This window comes from Sphaerodactylus townsendi, linkage group LG09 (assembly GCF_021028975.2).
Source record: "Sphaerodactylus townsendi isolate TG3544 linkage group LG09, MPM_Stown_v2.3, whole genome shotgun sequence".
Taxonomy (NCBI): Eukaryota; Metazoa; Chordata; class Lepidosauria; order Squamata; family Sphaerodactylidae; genus Sphaerodactylus; species Sphaerodactylus townsendi.
The window spans coordinates 2,771,873-2,791,685 of NC_059433.1; the positions used below are offsets into that span (position 1 = coordinate 2,771,873).

A 19,813-nucleotide genomic window follows, 5' to 3' on the forward strand; every position below is an offset into this window, starting at 1 on the left:
GGGCCAAAGAAGGGGAGGAGAGGATTAACCTTCCCTCAGAGGTTCTTGTGGTCTATAAATATCCCGGCTGAAAGAGAAAGGTGGGCCACTACAGCACCTTCTTTAAAGCATCTCAAAGCTTCTTTAAAGTCTTGATTATCTCAGGGTTTCTCTGGCACCTTCTGCCCTTATACCCTGGCCAAGGGAGCTCAATGTCGGGGTGGCTTGAGTACTGGGGGATGGGAACTCTGGTCTGTGTGAAAGTATTCTTTTGCTGCTTCCTGACTGCTTATCGCTCTTCCGCTAACTAGTGAAGACCACATACGTGGTCCGTAGTGCAGCTGTGGAATTGTATGTTGGGTGCGGGGATGGGCATGCTGGTTACCTTAAAATACATATGTCTCTGCTGGGGGGGACCAGCAAGAGAGCGTCTCGCCACTGTACTGAGACTTTATCATACCATGCCAATAAAAGGAAATCATTGTTCATTAACTGCTTTGTTTGACAATATGTAACCTGGTTAAAGGAGGTTCTGACACTCCCTTGAGGTCTTCACAATTATATGCAAAGCCCCAGGAATATATCTTGTCCAAATGTAACACTATTTCAAATATGGACATGCTGGTGGCACTAAAATGTCATTAAACTGCAGCCAACTTATACTGACCCCACAGGATTTTTAAGGGTGGGGATGAACTGGGCTGGTTTGCTATTGCTTGCTTCTGCATAGCAGCCCTGGATTTCCTTGGTGGTCTCCCATCCAAATACTAACCAGGCTGACCCTGCTTAGCTTCTAAGGTTTGACCAGACTGGGCTAGCCTGGGCCATCGAGTTCATGGCATTCGCATGCTTCCAGATGGTTCTTTTCAGACCAGTGTCACCAAAATACCTTTTTGATGTCCATGTCATCCAGATGGTTTTGAACAAACTGCACTGTGGCATTGAAATCAGCTTGGTTGAACTCATAAGGAATATTCCATCCCAGAGGCCCAAATTTTCTTCTTTCCTGAACTGTGGAATGCAGGAAAGCTACAGCATAGAGCATCGGCTTCCACTGGGCCATGTTGCTGACATCCAAGAGGTCCTGGTTCACACCTGTGAATGAAAAATGAAAAATACAGGACTGACAGCTGCCACCATAAATGATCATTTCATAGCTTCCTAAGAAGCCTCATGAAAAAGCCACTGACCACAGATATTGGTGCTCTTTTAAACTGCCCTTCCCTGCTTTCACTCAGCAATAAATGGTACCAATATAATTTCCAAATAACCACAGTACTGATTAACATTAATTTCTCCCCAACACATCAAGCATTTTTCTTTATAAAATCCAAGATGTTAAAATAATGGCATCCTGCACAGCTCAGGGACTGGAGTAATATCATTGTTGCGGGGAGGGCAGAGAGAACACAGAAAACAGCAAGTTAGGAGTCTCCCATCAGGGAAGCTATAAACAAGATTTTGGGCAGCCCAATCCAAAGGGACGGGTGGTAAAGCAGTGGCTGGGGACTGAGATGGTAGCACTCCTGCACCGCCTCCCATTGAGTTTAAGTTGTTGTGGGAGGCATTTTTTTTTAAAAAAACTGGTCATCTGAAAAATCCCATTGGAAACACTTATCCCACATGTCTGTTGGCATAGGGGGGCATAAGTTGGCTGTTGGTGTAGGGGGCATTCCAGGCAGAAAGTCCTTTAGGAGCCAACCGAAGCCATCTCCAACCTTGGGAATGCCCCAAGAATATCCCTCTCCATGCCGATGGAGGCTGTTGTGGCAGAGGTCCACCACCACAGGGCCAAATTTTGGACACCATTGGTTTCATAGATCTTGTCACATTCACTTAGAAGGACCAGCTATAATTTTTATTTATTTTAACTCCTTTAAGAAGCCTGCTGGGTGACTCTAGGTCTGTGATAGTTCTCGCAGAACTCTTTCATCCCTCATTGAGACAGGCAATGGGGAAACACCTTCAAACGTCTCTTGCCTTAAAAACCCTACAGGGTCACCATATGTAAGTTGTGACTTGAAGGCACTTCCCACCACCACCACATCTCACACTTCCAAAGCAGATTACACCACCTGCATTAGTGGTATAAAGGGTGTACCTTTCATCAAATCCATTTTGATAGCTGTCAATGTTTATATTATTTTATTTACAACTCAGGGTTTTGTGGTAATCCACAAAACAGAGGCACATTCAAACACCAGGCACCCTCAATGGGCACAGCCCAAATCAGCATGCCAACCTACAATTTACATTATTTTATTTATATTATTATATTATTAATATTGTTTTCTTTTGTGCCTGCCAAACTACAATTTATATTATTTATTTTATTTTATTTTGCGCCAATCCACAAGTAGTGGAATTGCCCCAAATCGTTTAGTTGTTATTGAAATGAAATGATTGACAGCTTGATGAAAAGTATGATTGACACCTGTCAAATGGATTTGATGAAAGATATACCCTTTTTACTACTTACATTAAATCCATTTACCTATGTAACCCCCACTCCCTCCTATAAATTTTGTCTACCCAAGGCTATCAGATCAGATGACCTTATAGTAATTTCCAACTGAACTTTGTGCAAGTCCTTTTTAAAAAGTTAGGTCTAAAAGTCATTTCTACAAACCCAAGGGAAAGTTGATGGAAAATCTCCTGTTGGGAGGCTACAACAGTGGACCAGTAACTCAAATATTCTCGTTATGAAGGAAAGAAAACAGTGACTTTTGCTCACATATATTTTAAAGTCTATTGGTGAGCTCCTGAGAACCCCACTGAGATTAACTAGGCTAATGCACTTGATTGCAAATTGGAATTTTTTCAGGAGGAAAGGACCCTCACCTCCATAGGTCCTTTTGAGGCCAGCTTTGAGTCCTTGAGGAGGCTCACTGGTGAATTTAATAGACATTTGGAGAAGTGTAATGGGAAAGTGTTTGTGAACTTCTGTAGTCATCCACAAGCGAAAAGCTTCATGAACGTTCTCAGTTTCCACAACGGTGTCCATCAATTCATCCATAAAGTCAAGACCGAGGTGGCAGTTCTGCAGAAGGGCCCATCCACCCTAAGGGGGGGGGGAAGACCTTGGATGAGACTCCTCACATTTTCTCCTCTCCAAATACAGTAAGAACTCCAAACAGAAAACATTACGCTGATGGATACTTCCACAAAAGCTGGAAGGAGTTTTTGAGTGCTAAAACAAGCTATTACTTCAATAAGCATCTTGTACATTAAGATCAGTATTAAATTTAGCTGTCAACTAATTATGATGCACGTAAAGCAAACATACATCACTTCTGATCAGAACAAACAGCAGACTGTCATCCTGCTGTTTCCGAATATCATTAAAGCTTTCCCAACCAACCACAGACAACTGGTTTCACAAATTACATCTCTGTTGCTGTGTTATCACTGATGATAGTAGGTTCTGTACATGGATCCAACCTTACGCTACTATTGGACAGCCTGTGTTTTTGAACACAATAATCTAGCATCTCTTCCTCTTCCATCTCCTGTAATATCTAATTTTATTATTTATTATTTATTTTTTAAGCTTTTATACCGCCCCATCCCCAGAGGGCTCTGGGCGGTGTACAGCAGAGGGAAAACAATGTAAATAATTAAATTAAAACATTTAAAAGCAGCGACAACCATAAAACATTCCTAATAATATGATAAACTACTGTAACCAAAATAGGTAAAGTTCACTAATCTACTATAGTGAATTTCGGTCACCTCCCCAAAGAGAGTCAAGCATTCTAACCTAAAATTCCCTCCCTTCAAAGGGAGAGATGGCCCGAGTCCTGAGACCGGTAGCCCCAGCCCAGATGTCAGGGCCGAGCCAAGAGTATCAGGAGGGCGGGCCAGTGGCGAGGGCACCATCAGCTGCTGGAGTCCCTCGAAAGGCCCGGCGGAACAGCTCCCGTCTTACAGAGCCCTCGCGAACTTCGCCAAGGTCCCTTGCAGAGACCCGGACAGCAACTGGAGGAAGACCACCAGGCGAGAGCCAGAGCCAGTGAAGGCTCTGGCCCGATGTGGAAAACCAGCAGTATCATCGAGGGAGCCAGGAGGACCCACCGCAGTAGGTGGCCTCCACCCGTCCGGAGAAGGCAGCGCCCAGGGGCGTATGGGGTGATCGCGGTCTCACCGAGAAGATCTCGATGGTCCCAAGGCAGCATAGAGGCCTTGAGTCCATACCGGCGCCTTGAGGCTGATCCGAGATTCCACGGGGAGCCAGTGCAGCTGGCACGAGTATAGAGTTGAATATGCTTAGCCAGGAGTGGCACTACCTGCAAGCAGGCGTGCAGCTGCATGCTGGACCAGTTTTAATCTCGGATCAAAGCATGAGGGAAGGCCAGCGTTAGAAGCCGAGTTACAATAGTCCAATCTGGAGATGACCGTTTAGAGTGTATCACAGTGGCTAGGTCGGCAGGAGAGGAAGAGGCGCCAGCCGCCCGGGCCTGGCGAAGATGGAAGAAGCAGCCGAGGTTGTATGGGCCACCCTGGGGTCTCCATTGACAGAGGCGAGTCCAGGTGGACCCCGAGGCTACGCTCTGCGAGGAGGGTCCAGGAGTGCCAAGTGGCCACCTCCCACACTGCAGCGGCAGGAAGAACTCTCCCCGCGGCCAAGCCAGAGGGATCTCCGTCTTCCCGATGGATTCGGTCTCCAGCCTGCTCTGCATGGCCAACCAGCAGCAGCCTCCAAACAGTGCTGTAGAGCCACAGAGGCGGCGGCTGCTCCCACCTCCATCAACAGAACAGGCTGAGTGTCATCTGCATACTGATGACATACCAGCCCCGAAAACTCCACATTACCACCAACTGAGCAAGAGGGGTGCATATAGATATTAAATAGCGAAAGCGGGGGATAGTAAGGAGTGCCCCTAGGGTACACACCGCGTGGCGAACTTCGGGGAGGCTTGATCCCAGCTTACCTCACTTGCTGACTCCGGCCCGGAGAAAGCGAGAGACAATCCATTGAAGGACAATTGCCTGGCACTCCAGGAGGGCAGCCAGGCGGTGGGTCAAAAGATTAGAGTGATTAGAGCACATCAAGCGCTCGCGGTGAGATCTAACAACACCAGCAGCGCCCGATCCATCTCACGGTCAAGCTGAATCGCGAGGTGTATCTGTGGCGGCGGCGAGAACGGTCTCCGTCCATGCCCAACCGCGGAAGCTTGGACTGGAAGGGGTCAAAAGCCGATCGTCATCCAGAAAACTGGCGAAGCTGCTCAAACACCACTCTTTCAATTGCCTTCCCCAGAAGCGAAAGATTCGAGGCGAGTGGTAATTAGGCAGATCCACTTTCCGGATCTAACGATGGTCTTTTTTAAGAGTGGAAGCGGACCACTGCCACTCCTTCAACCCATCCGGGAAGGTTCCTTGCTCAAAGGGAACCATTGATTATACTCAACAGATGGGGTGCGTAGCTCCGCCCGACAGGTTTTCACAAACTAGGGCCGGACGCGGATCAGAGGAAGGACAAGTAGTAGGTCTAATGGCAGCTAAGGCTCTGTCGACCCAGCTGACTTCAGAGAGCAAGGAGAACTGGGCCAAACAAGGTGACCGAAGGCGGCAAGGGAGTCTCCAGTTCACTAATTAGCAACTAATGTGGTGAAAGGTCATGGCCGGGCTGCCCGCAATCTTATCGCAAAAAAAGCTCATAAATGCCTCACAGCTGATACTCAATTGGGAATTTGAAGATCTCTCCACGATAAAGGAGGTCAATGACCGAATTATCTTGAAACAATTGTGCTGGACAGCGAGCTGGCCGAGGATCGCGAGGAGGAGGAGAAAGAAGGCCCTCTTCACTTCCTTAAGTAAGCCACCTCATCAAAGCTTTCATAAAGCGTCCTATATAGGAATTGTTAAGTAGCAGCTTCATTAGAGTGAGAGTTTGCCCTCCCTTTCGCACAAACTCTAATAGGCGTCTAAGTTCCCGCTTCATGCGAGCAGCTCCTCTGGCATACCACGAATGGCGTCATCGCGAAGAATAGAAAGCAGGGGAACAACAGCATCGATAGCATCGGGAGGCAGGAGTTCCAGTCCTCCACCTGCTCATCCAGTGTGCGAAGCGGGTTCAGAGGTCCATAGAGCATTCAGGAAACCAAAGTGGATCCATATAAGTCTCCGCAGGCGGCGATAAAATTAGCCCGTCGCCTGGAAACTGAGGGTTGATCGCGGCACAAGTCAGGACCTTCAGGGGCATAATGGTCAGACCATGGCACTCTTTCAGTAGAGGATCTGACCAAATTTTATCCCGACCGAAGACCAAATCCAGCGGTGTATTGCCCAGCCTCGTAGGTGGGGCCAGAATTATCAGGAAGGAGGCCACAAAGCGTGGCGCCATGGATGATTTTAGTCCATAGCCGCTGTATGAAGCGAGGCGGCATCGACATGGGCGTTAAGAAGTCCCCAAGACAATAAGCCTTAGAACCATGGCATGATCCGACACTACCTCCAGCAGCTGTGGCGGGCCAGCTTCCGGTTAAGCTAGGCGACGGTACACTAGAGAAGAGCATTAACCTCTCCGGGGCCAACCACTCCGGGTGACGACACTCTATGCCACGGTGACCTCGGGGCGGGGAGCTGCCCTAAAGGGAATATAGATTCCGCGGATGAACAATGCTACACGCTGACCCTGTGTGTTGAAGTTGGTGAAGCCGCCGCTGAAACCGAGCTGACCTGCGTAAAGCCCAAGACGGTCAGTCTGCTTCAGCGCTTTTGATGCCGGTGACACATGCAAGGTCCACCTGTTGGGCTCGAGAGAAAATCTTGGAGCACTCGCGGTCATAATGATGATAGTTTAGCGTTTAATTAGCACCAAAGGCGATTTTTATTGTTTATTATTTATTTTTAAACTTTTATACCTTATCTAGAAGTCTGGGCGGTGTACAATGAAAGGAAAACAATGTAAATAATTAAATTAAAACATTTAAGCGACAACCATAGCATTCCTAATAATATGATAAGCTACTGTAACCAAAATAGATGAGTTCACTAATCACTATAGTGAATTTAGGTCACCTCCCCAAAGAGAGTCCAGCATTCTAACCTAAAATTTCCTCGCAAAGGAGGAATGGGCGAGTCTGAGATGACAGCTGGCCCAGATGTCGGGGCCGACCCAAGAGTATCAGGGCGGGCCAGAGGCGAGAGCACCATCAGCGGCTGGAGTCCTCCAAAGGCCAGTGAACAGCTCAGATCTTACAGGCCCTCGAGACTTCGCCAAGATCCCTTGAGACCCGGACGCTGGAGGCGTTCCACCAGGCGAGGGCCAGAGGCAGTGAAGGCTCTGGCCCGTGTGGAAAACCAGCATTATCATCGAGGGCCAGGAGGACCCACCGCAGTAGATTGACTCCACCCGTCCGGAGGCGGCAGGGGCGTATGGGGTGATCGCGGTTCACCGAGAAGATCACGATGGTCCCAGGCAGCATAGAGGCCTTGGTCAATACCAGCACCTTGAAGATGATCCGAGATTCCACCGGGAGCCAGTGCAGCACGAGTATAGAGTTGAATGTAGCCAGGTGGCACTACCTGCAAGCAGGCGTGCCGCTGCATGCTGGACCAGTTTTAATCTCGGATCAAGGCCAGCATTAGAAGCCGAGTTACAATAGTCCAATCTGGAGATGACGAACTGCGTGTATCACAGTGGCTAGATCGGCAGGAGAGGAAGGGCGCCAGCCGCGAGACTGGCGAGAATGGAAGAAGCAGCCGAGGTTGTATGGGCCACCTGGCTCTGCATTGACAGAGGCGAATCCAGGTGGACCCAGGCCGGAGGGTCAGTGCGAAGTGGCCCCTCCCACACCAGCGGCTGGAAGAACTCTCCCCGCGGCCAAGCCAGAGGATCTCCGTCTTCGATGGATTCAGTTTCAACCTGCTCTGCATAACCAGCCAGCAACGCCTCCAAACAGTGCTGTAGAGCCACAGAGGCGGCTGCTCACCTCCATCAACAGAGCGAGCTGAGTGTCATCTGCATACTGATGACATACCAGCCCGAAACTCCGTACCAGCTGAGCAAGGGGTGCATATAGATATTAAATAGCAGCGGGGGATAGTAAGGAGTGCCCCTGGGGTGCATTAGGCGGGCACTTCGGGGAGGCTTGATCCCGCTTACCTCACTTGCTGACTCCGGCGGAGAAAGCGAGACAATCCATTGAAGGACAATTGCCTGGCACTCCAGAGGCAACCAGGCGGTGGGTCAAAAGGTGAGTGGTCGACCACATCAAGCTGCGGTGAGATCTAACAACACCAGCAGCGCCCGATCCTTTCTCGGTCAAGCTGAATCTGAGTGTATCTGGCGTGGCGGCGAGAGTCTCCGTCCATGCCCAACCGCGGAAGCGGACTGGAAGGGTCAAAAGCGTCGTCATCCAGAAAACTGGCGAAGCTGCTCAGCACCATAACAATTACCTTCCCCAGAAGCGAAGATTGAGGCAGGCGGTAATTAGCCAGATCTTTCGGATCTAACGATGGTCTTTTTTAAGAGTGGAAGCGGACCACTGCCACTCCTTCAACCCATCCGGGAAGGTTCCTTGCTCAAAGGGAACCATTGATTATACTCAACAGATGGGGTGCGTAGCTCCGCCCGGCAGGTTTTCACAAACCAGGGCAGACGCGGATCAGAGGAAGGACAAGTAGTAGGTCTAACAGCAGCTAAGGCTCTGTCGACAGCGGCTTTCAGAGAGCAAGGAGAACTGGGCCAAACAAAGGACCGAAGGCGGTAAGGAGTCTCCAGTTCACTAATTGTAGCTAATGTGGGCGAAAGGTCATGGCCGGGCTGCCCGCAATCTTATCATAAAAAAAGCTCATAAATGCCTCACAGCTGATACCAATTGGGAATTTGAAGATCTCTCCGATAAGGAGGTCAATAACCGAATTATCGCGGCTCTGGGTATTAACAGTAGAGCTGGCGGATCGCGAGGGAGGAGGAAGAAGGCCCTCTTCACTTCCTTCGTCGCCACCTCATCAGAGCTTTCATAAGCGTCCTATATAGGAATTGTTCGGCGCAGCTTCGTCGTGAGTTTTTCCTCCACGCACAAACTCTAATAGGCGTCTAAGTTCCCGCTTCATGCGGCAGCTCTCTGTATACCGAATGCATCTTGGCAAATAGAAGCGCCGGGGAACAACAGCATCGATGGCATCGGGAGGCGGGAGTTCAGTCCTCCACCTGCTCATCGGTGTGCGGCGGGTTCAGGGTCCATAGGCATTCAGGAAACCAAGTGGATCCATATAAGTCTCCGCGAGTGGTGATAAAATTAGCCCGTCGCCTGGAAGGCGAGGGTTGATCGCGGCAGAACGGACCTTCGGGGCATAATGGTCGAACCATGGCACTCTTTCAGTAGAGGATCACGACCAAATTTATCCCGACCGAGACCGTCAAAGCCTCATGGGTGGGGCCAAATTTATCAAGAAGGAGGCCTAGCGTCGCCATGGATGACACTAGATCGCGGCAGCTGTACGTAGCGAGGCGGCATCGACATGGCGTTGAAGTCCCCAAGACAATAAGCAGCAGGAACATAGCGTGATCCGACACCACCTCCAGCAGCTGTGGCAGGCCAGCTTCGATTAAGCTAGGCCGGTACACTAGGAAGAGCGGCCAACCTCTCCGGGGCCAACCACTCCCGAGCCGACACTCTATGCCACGGTGACCTCGGGGCCGAAGGCTGCCCTAAAGGGAATATAGATTCCGCGGATGAACAATGCTACACGCCCGGCCCTGTGTTCGAGATTGGTGAAGCCGCCGCTGAAACCGAGTGACCCACCAAAGCCCAAGGCGGCCAGTCACCTTCAGCGCACCAGGTCGGTGACACATGCCAGGTCCACCTGTTGGGCTCCGAGAAAATCTTGGAGCACTGCGGTCTTATTGTTGATGGACCTGGCATTAATTAGCACCAAAGACGATTCATTACAACACTTGTCTTAGACATGTTTACTGTGCCCTCTCTTGGTTGCCATTTGTTGGAGAGGCAAAACATGTGATGCAACATGTCCTAGTTTACTATATATTAGGGGTAGCCATTTGATCTTTGTAATCTCATGATCCAACTTTAGTATGGTGCCGGCCTTCAGTGTTGAGCTAGGAACTGGGAAACATGGTATCACTCTGCTGTAAAGAATGATTGATTGGTCTTGATCCAGTCACTCACTGCCAGCTGTCACCTATCCTACGAAGTTGTCTTGAGGATAAAATAGGGGAAGGAGGAAACCAGAACTTTTCTGAGAAAGGGAGGGACAGAAACCTGACAGAGTCAACCAGTTTTTCATTTGCATGATTTTGCTATGCTCAATTAGTATGACACATTTGGGTAAGTGTCCCTTTCCTGAGCAAGACAAAAACTGATCAGCACTGACACAATTCAGGATGAGTCTTACATGAGCCATAGTCTGCTGCAGAAGTTTACGTGCATGGATCTCTTGGCCTTGACCCATGGAAACATAACGAGTCTCAATCTTCAGCCTCTTCCCCAAAGCAATAATAGAATCAGTGGGATCAGAACCCATGGAAAGAAAGCAGATGAGAGGTGTGCAGGGATCAGATTCCATCCAGGTCTTCTCCAGGTCTAAGATGACTCCTTCAGCATATTTTTCCTCCATTGTATCCTGAATGTATTTCCTAGCCTGGTGGAAAAATGAAAAGAGCAGTACAGTTCAATGTTTACGTTTATTAACATGAATCATGTCATTATGGGAAGATCTGATGTTCTCAGGAAAGCTTCCCAGTGCAAGTTTCCTAAATAGCAAATATCAGAAAGGAAAAGGTAATAGCAAGTGCCCAGTAGCTAAAGTACACCTACTTCCCTCTATGCAAATAACGGAGCAGTTTGTGTACCCAGAGGTGTCCAATTTGAACCACTTATAATGGCCAAGGTTCCTATCATCAGGAAAGGAGGTTTCTGGCAAAGGTTTGGCACAGTCATCTCTCCACTTATTTTGATGCTCACTTGAGCACCTTTGGACAAGGACTTTGCCCTTGAAAACACACCAGGGGTGGGGTGGGGGGAATAGTTAATGATGCTGTGTTGAATATTTGATGTTGCAACTGGTATATTCCAATCAATCCCAGCAATGTCAACTGAGAACACAAACAAACAAAAGCGGTTGTTATTGAATTGGCTCCCCTGCCTCAATACACAAAATACTTCAGAACAGTTGATTAATACAGTTGGCAGCATCATGAACTATCACCATTTCATTATTGAAAGGTTCCAAGCTGTGCACCAGAGCAGCCTTGATCTGTAGCCTGGGGAGAAATTATTCAAAGTCCTGTCAGAAAGCTTTGCTTACCTGAGCAATGGTTCTGTCAGGGCACCATGACCGAATGAGGAGGAGGCACCTAAAGCAGTCTAGGGCTTGGTCATAGCCACTGGGAACGGGCTCCTCTTCCGGCTTCTCCTTATCAAACCAGATTTTCCACTGTTTTTCTGTTTGTGAGATCTGTTAGGCCAATGGGGACAGATGTAGATTATGTTCCATACATAGAAAGACCTTTCAGGTTCAAGTAGCTCACATGCCTATTCTGGGTATTCTCAACATGCCCTCCCTGATGTCCATCAGCATGTATTTATTCCTTTATTATATTTCTTTCTATCTATCTTTCTTTCTATCTATCTTTCTTTCTATCTATCTTTCTTTCTATCTATCTTTCTTTCTACCTATCTATCTTTCTGTCTATCTGTCTATCTATCTGTCTATCTGTCTATCTATCTGTCTACCTACCCACCCACCCACCCACCTATCCACCCATCCACCCATCCATCTATCTATTGCATTTATAGACCGCCCTCTCCCGAAGGGCTCAGGGTGGTGAACAACAGATACAAATGCAATTAAGAATGATTAAAATCATAACATTAAAACCAGGTCACCTTTATCTAAGTGTTAAAACACATATACTAATATTAAAATTTCTTTAAAACTCAGGAACCATATATAAACAGATGGTGGCATGCCCCCCACCTCCCACCCTGACCCTGCACCCACAGGAGGCCTAGATGTAATTGAGCGTTGTTCTCCTCAACCTGGCTGGCCAAATGCCTAGTGGAACGGATCCATTTTGCAGGCCCTGCAGAAAATTGTAAGTCCCACAGGGCCCTGGTCTCCTTGGAGAGCTTGTTCCACTAAGTAGGGGCCAGGGCCATAAAAGCCCTGGCCCTTGTGGAGGCCGACGGATTTCTCTTGGGCCAGGGATCCTAAGCAGGTTCTCCTCTGAGGAGCGGAGGGGCCTTGTGGGGTAGTTGGGGAGATGCAGTCCCTCAGGTATGTAGGCCCAAGGCCACTAATGGCCTTAAAGGCACATACCTTGCACATGACCCAGTACTCGATCAGCAGCCAGTGCAGATGACATTGGACCGGAGTGATCCAGTCCCGGCTAGATGCCCCAGTAAGGAGCTTGGCTGCCGCATGTTGTACAAGCTTTAATTTCCAGAGCATGGACAAGAATAGGTTAGCGTACAACAAGTTACAATAGTCCAATCTGGAGGTGACCATCGCATGAATCACTGTAGCTAAGTCAGAACAGGAGAAATATGGGCCAGTTGCCATGCCTGCAGCAGATGGTAGAATGCTGCCTGAACTGTTCGAGTGACCTGGGATTCCAGTAATAATTCTGAATCCAGAATTATATATATTAAAAAACATCCCTCTGAAGTTAATTGGACAAGAGCAATATGGCTTTATTAGAGGTAGAGATATCAGTCACCCATTAAGGAATGTATTAAATGTAATAGAACATGGCAAAAATGAAAAATATGCAATGATAAAGTTAGATGTATATAAAGCGTTTGATACAGTTAGTCATAATTACTTATTTCAAACTCTAGAAAATTTTGGGTTTGGAAATCAATTTATAAACACCATATGAGAGATTTACAAAGGAGGAAGGGCAAAAATAAGAATTAATGACGGGTGGACAGGAATTGTAAATATTGAAAGGGGAGTAAAGCAAGGATGTCCACTATCGCCACATCTGTTTATAATGGCAATGGAATTTTTGGCAGAAAGGATTAAAAATAATGGAAGGATAAAAGGTTATAAAGTGTTCATGAAGAAATAAGATTAAACTTATTTGCAGATGATATTTTAGTAATAACGGTGAATCCGGCTGATACAATGAAAGAATTAAAAATAATTCTAGCAGATTTTCAGAAATATTCTGGAATAAAAGTTAACATGGAGAAAACAGAAATAATGGGGGTTAATGTGGAAAAAAGACAACTAGAGAGAGGATTAGTAAAAAAGAAGATTAAATATTTGGGTATTAAAATAACACATAGAAAGGAGAAAATGTTTAAATATAATTATGAAGTAAGGTGGAAAAAATATTAAAACAAATAAAAGGAAAAATCAAAGCATTAAAAATGTGTATAATGCCGAAAATGTTTTATCTATTTCGAACTCTTCCATTGGAAATTAAGAAGAAGCAATTTGGGGAATGGGATAGAAAGCTGAAAGCTTGGGTGTTTAATAATAAAAAACCCAAGAATTATGAATAAGATCATATATATGACAAAAAATTATCTAGGTTGGGGGATTCCAAAAATGCAAGAATATTATGAAGCATTTCAGATTAAAAGTCTGATGAGTATAAACGAGGATAATGTTGAAAAATGGGTTAAGTTCGAAAATGAAATAAAAGAAGGAGTTGGTGTCCATGGTATCTTTAATAAAAAGGTGAAGAAAGGAAATCAAATAGCAATAGGACCAAGAAAGGTCTTGCTAGATATATGGGGAAATGGAGAGGTAAATGGATGCCTGGCACCCTGGATGTGGCACCTTTGGGAAGTGTGGCTGGAAAAGAAGGGAAAAAGTGGAAAGAAAAGAAAAAAATGGACATTTCAGAAATGGCTAGAATATATCTGGGAACAAGTGACACTTGATATTTTCGATGTATTAACCAAAAATAAGACGTGGCAAGATGAACAGAAAGAAATTTTGAAGATATGGACAATATACGTGGACTGGACAAAAGAAGCATGAGTCAATGAAGAAATATGGGAGAAGAGGCTACAGAGAATGAACTTACTGCTGTTTGAAGAAGATGAAACGGGGGGAGGGAGAAAGGGGGGAAATGTATTGTTTGAAAATGTATGAAGGATATAAACTGTAAAATTCAAATGATACAATAAAACTATTTTTAAAAGAGAAAGATATCCTTCACTCTCTGCATTCAAGAAAGTGGCCAGCAGTTTTATTTCACAAGGGCATTTGGCAGCGAGTAATTGGTTCAGGCAGATCTGGCTGTGGTTTTACCCTGTGTTTTATTTTAACATTGCTGATGTGAATTGTGTTGTCTTTTGTCTTTGCAACTAATTGTTGTTTTGATAGCTGCCTTCAGATAAGGCAGGATATAAATATTTTGAACCAGCATACGTGAAGATCTACTTATGGTCCAGGGAGGGACTGGTGAGGCTCAGAAGAAGACAAAGAAACAAACACCACTCTTATTTTGATAGAAAATTAGCCACAGCTCATTCATTGAATACAGGCCAGGAAGCAGAGGTGCAGCCTGGGGACAGATCCTGGCATCAAGTGACCCTCAGTCCCCAGTCCGCCTGCTGGTGGAAACCATGGAATGAAAGATAACTGGGAGCTCAGGGGGTGCTGACCTTGACATGATCTCCTTGGCACCTGGCCAGCCCCTCTTGATTGCCATGGACGTAAGGTGACTGCTTAATTTGGAGTGTGCCACAAACACTTTCAGCTGCCTTAAGGCTCAGAAACAACAAAGCATGGAATCTGTAGTTCTTAGGAGGAGGAGCCAGAGGCCTGCTTACTCACTTGATTACCACCCATGAGAGATGGCTGTAAGATCTGGGTGCCAGAATTGAATGCAGAAAGTGGGAATGAGGCCAGGGACAGAGGTACTCAGGCAACACACACTCCTCAATTGGCCTGTGCATTCAGCAAAGTCAAACGGAAAAAACAGCCCCCCAAATACTTTTGCTGTATTTTTCAGGTCCCCCCCCCCAAAAAAAACCAGTGACAATTTAAACGAGTTGAAAAGCAGGTCCTAAATAATACTGATTTTTCTTGCCTGCTTCAGCCCCACTGCCATGAAAAAAATCCTCTCCCACCTTCTCCTCTGCCCCTCACTTCCTTTCTAATTGGCAGAGGTCCACCACCATGGCCTCTGGGTTCCACGTGGGATTCAGAGGACCCAGCAGGAACAGAGCTGCAAGCTCAGCTTGGCCTAGCTGAGCCCAGCTTACAACTCTGTGCAGAGCTCCTCTTTTGCAGTCTCCAGGTCCCACATGGGACACAGAAGGGGCCACTCCAGTTGCTGGACTCCAGGTAGGTGAGGGGAGGAGGCGATGGTAGAGATTGAGGGCGGGGGGGGCTTGGACTTGGGCTTAATGGATTTTAATTTCTTCAGGAATCCTGGGGATTCCAGATATGGGGATTCAATAATATCCAGGATTCCCCAAAAAGGTCCATTATATCTGAATTTTACCAGTGTGCTTTGGAGTGTGTGTTTTTTGCACACTGCTAGCCCCTAGTTTCCAATTTGATTGATCTTTGCTAGGTAAGTGGGATGGGGATGGTGCACACTTCTCCCAGCAACAAAGAAAGTGACACAATATAGTGGGTTTAAAAAAACTGGCATGGTCTGCTGTTAACTTGATAGAGTTTTGCAAGCTCACAGGTGAACTCTGCAGCTTCCAGGTATTCAGAACGTTCTTGCTGGACCTTCTCCTGAACTTGACAAAATTGTGGTCGCTCCTAAAACATGTTTTCCTATAGAGACCATGTATCTGGAAGGGGCAGAATCAGTTGAAGACACCTGGGTTTCAAAGCCCCTGAAGGGGAGCCCAGTTGAGGTGGCTGCTGTGGAGTGAAATGATGAAGACTCCGAGGGAACAGTTTCAATTCAAGTAGTTTAAATGCCTGTTGTGAGCATTCCAGACAGGCATTCTCATAGGACTGTGTCGAGCACAGGGCTTTGTACTATGTTTTAAAAATGTTTATTGAATAGCATTTATTGTATTTTGCATGATGTAAGCTGCCCTGAATCTGTAAAGGGAAGGACGGCATATAAATATAATAAAAATTTTAAAATGTCATTGATGTAGGATTCCATATAGATGATAAATCTAATGCACATTTCCAAAGTGATATTTCTCTTTGCTTTGCATTTTATAAGCATTTCAAGTACTAATAAAATTTGACATCACCAAAACAAACAAACAAAATATAATTGTAGCCCAGAATTCAAGGCAATTTTTCTCAAACTTGCATGGGGAAACTGTCAGTTTGTGAAAATGCCAGGCCAGGCTTATGTCCCAAATTCAATTATAGGGCACCAAAATGAACACCTGCAATTTCTGATGAATAACTGAATTATCAAATGCAGGCTTGCTTTCATTCAGCTTGGGTTGGTGAACCTACACTGTCCTTTTCTGGAGAACAAGGAGTTGACTAACCTCTTGACTTCCTTTTTACAGAGTTCACACCAGAAATGACCTTAAATTGCAAAAGGCATGTGTGACAGGAAGTAATAGTTGACGCAAGTTTTATGTTTGATAGTTTATATGCTGCTGACCCTTTAAGGACCAAAACATGTGGCATTCTAATAGATATTAGCAGAAAAAGAATAGAAAAAGAAGAAAAAGAAGTCATAGTAGTAGAAGTAGTAGAGGAGTTTGGATTTAAGAAACCTCAAAACAGCTTCCAAAGCAGATCAAGGAGCCTCAAAGCAGTTCCTGTAAGGAGACTCAAAGGTGCTTACAAACTCCTTTTCCTTCTTCTCAAAACAGACACCCTGTGAAGTAGGTGGGGCTGAGCAAGTTCTGAAATAACTGTCAAAAGCCAAAGCCAAAAGGTCACCCAGCAGGCTGCACGTGGAGGAGGAGGAGCAGGGAAACAAACCCAGATAAAGCTATGCTGCTCATGTGGAAGAGTCAGGAATCAAACCCGGTTCTTCAGATTAGAGTCCATCTTCTCTTCATCGCGTCACCATGTTGCCTCTTAAATGACTTGCTGCAGCAATTTGAGGCCTGGAAGTATTTTCATTCATGTTTGGTTGTTTTTAAGAAATAAAAAAATCAATACTTTCTACATGTGTCTTTTTCTGGGGAAGGGGGCAGGGAGTAATACATGCAATATGATCCAACCACTAACTAGAGCAGTAAGGTCACCAGAGTGCTCAGTGTTCATTCTTTCTGTTAGTTACCTACTTGATCAAGAACATCTGAAAACTGTCGGAGTTTACTAAGTGCCACTAAGTTCAACCATGTCATGTCCAGGATCCATCTGGCTGGTTTTGGGGGACAAGCTTTCAGATCCAAAGAAGCACCACCTAGAAGAGATCTGCAGTTTAAAAGGGGTTAAAGAGCTGCGCAGTTTTTATGAAGTTAGTATTCGTATTTTTTCTAATCAAAAATATAATGTCTTAATTGGTATTCCTTATATAGGTTCATAAGGATACATGCATTTTATTGAGTAGCTTAAGACAAGTCACTTCACATCACAAGAATCTTCACAGAAGAGCCCCCCCCCCCCCTCTCTGGTTAGTATATTTTCTTCTCGCCCATCCTCCAAGGAACTCAATGAAGCAAACTATGGCTGATTCCGCACGGGCCAAAAACAGCGGTTTGAAAACGGTGTGAAAACAGTATAAATCCTTTTACACCATTTTAAACCTTTTTACACCATTTTCACACTGTTTTCACACTGCTGTTTTTGGCCCGTGCAGAATCAGCCCGTGTATGTGGGGGGGGGGGGGTGTAACAGAAACAATCTCCCGCTCCCAACAGGTGCCATTACATCATCAGAAGAGGAACTTGGGATTCCAATCCCACACTATTTGTTCTGTGATCTATTTTTGCACTCCTCTTTTCCACCTCCCCACCAGTCCCAGGCATCTACTTACCTTCATGAATTTTCCCATTGTGCTTACCCTGCCTATCTTCTGCATATTTACACTATAAAACCAAGACACACTGATTCTATTGGTAGGTCCTCATGCAGACATGGAGTCCAGTGTTCAAAGGACAAGTGGGATTACGTGCCACAGAACAAAAAAAGACTCTTGATCTTTTATTGCATGTAGCACAGTATTTCTACACATGATGATCACTGAGCAAGCAAGTCACGAATACTATCTACTGACTATGACCTTTAATAAGAGTTAAGAACTCTTCGTGCTTGATTCTGTTCCTTTGCAAGTCAATTTTCAAGGTGAGCAGTAATGTGAACAGAAACTTGTGCTCCTCATAAAGCCCACGAGCAGCGTACTTATAGACTTCATAGGTCATGTGCTCAATGATATTTGCAATTCTCTTGCTTGTAACAGGGCTCTTAACAGACCTACACAAAAAGGGAGAAAGAGAAAATGAAACATAATAGAAGACTTTTGAGGGAGGAGTTTAATATATATATTAAATATACAAATAAATATATATAATTATTAAATTTAATACCCCACCCTCCCTGGCCAGAGGCTTTTCAGGAAAAAAAAATCTGAAATTTCAAAGCTACATAGCATTATTTTGAGCTACTATAGAAAAAAACCAGGTCACAGTGACCAAATCAAGCTCGTACTGTACACTAATTAGGCCACACAGTCCAAAGTAATTTTGACAACAGTAGACCCATTTGAGAGGATACGAGAGAACACCTCCACGTTAAAAGATTAAAAATTGCAATATTTTGTTCCACATATCTAAGTCTTTTCATCCTCATTACTAACTGTCCTGACTGATTTTTGAAATTTTTTTTGCAAGGGCTGGTCACAGGTAAGATATTTCTAAAGGCAGAATTCTAACAGCATAAATTCACTGTGCAGAATAGAATATATACTATTTAATGTATTGTCGAAGGCTTTCACGGCCGGCATCACTTGGGTGCTGTGTGGTTTCCGGGCTGTATGGCCAGAAAGTTCAATAAGGACATCAGTTTCTCCTGACGCTTGAAGATTTGTGGCTGGCATCTTCAGATGATCCTCTGAAGATGCCAGCCACAGATGCAGGTGAAACGTCAGGAGAGAATGCTGCTAGAACACGGCCATACAGCCCGGAAACCACACAGCACCTAAATATATACTATTTCTTTAGGGCTATTTGTTTTAAATTTACATTGAAAAGATTATTTTCATTCCATCTCTCAACTAAAGGTTTCCAAGCCAGATGAAACTGTGAGATGTATTACCGACCAGCAAAGCATAATTCAAAACAATTCTTCAAAAGAAACAGCCACCATGTGATTTTTTTCCATGACAGCAGATCTGTCAGAGGCCATAATTCAGTAGTAGCACTCACTAGCAGTAGTAAGTTTTACATGCAGCAGTGTTTCATATTCAGCCCCTAGCATCTTCCAAACTTCACATGTTTTGGGGAGCTGATGCTAGGCTGGATTGGCTAATTATCTTCTTAGATATGAACCAATCTCATGTGTGCTGCTAGTACTTGTGAGATGTATAAAAATCTACATATAAAAAAGCACATGAACATACGAATACAAAGAGCCATAAAGCAAGCTGGAGACTAACTGGATAATTCAGTATAACAAATATTTTGTGTACAGTGATTAATCTAATGCTCACATTTTCCTACCCACAGACTTTCTAATGAGCTGTTGCTGAGCCCACAATCTCTGATGTAATGGGCTCTCTACCACAGGATTAAGTCATCAGCCTCTACTATGCAATTCATCAGTTCCTTCCACCCTAACCTGAAACGCACATTTCATTGCATTCAAACATGTATATATGCATGACCAGACCCATTATGCCTGCCTAACACCCACATATGCAGCTACCTGAAAGGTCCGTCATGTCCATCGTCACTCAAGGGCCAACTGAACCTGGCTAAGTGGGTGAGGCATTCTGTCGCCAGCTTTCCCTGAG

At 45.4% G+C, this 19,813-nt stretch overlaps 1 protein-coding gene across 1 annotated transcript in view; it reads right to left on the reverse strand.

Annotated features, from left to right (window-relative positions):
• DNAH5 (dynein axonemal heavy chain 5) overlaps nucleotides 1-19,813 on the reverse strand; it is a 227,512-nt gene that overhangs the window by 21,263 nt on the left and 186,436 nt on the right. The window contains exons 68-73 of the mRNA XM_048507883.1: nucleotides 18,086-18,276; nucleotides 17,145-17,266; nucleotides 11,257-11,406; nucleotides 10,345-10,590; nucleotides 2,821-3,040; nucleotides 869-1,074 (exon numbers count right to left, since the gene is read on the reverse strand). Coding sequence (XP_048363840.1) covers nucleotides 869-1,074; nucleotides 2,821-3,040; nucleotides 10,345-10,590; nucleotides 11,257-11,406; nucleotides 17,145-17,266; nucleotides 18,086-18,276 — 1,135 coding nt within the window. The remainder of the gene's footprint in view (nucleotides 1-868; nucleotides 1,075-2,820; nucleotides 3,041-10,344; nucleotides 10,591-11,256; nucleotides 11,407-17,144; nucleotides 17,267-18,085; nucleotides 18,277-19,813) is intronic.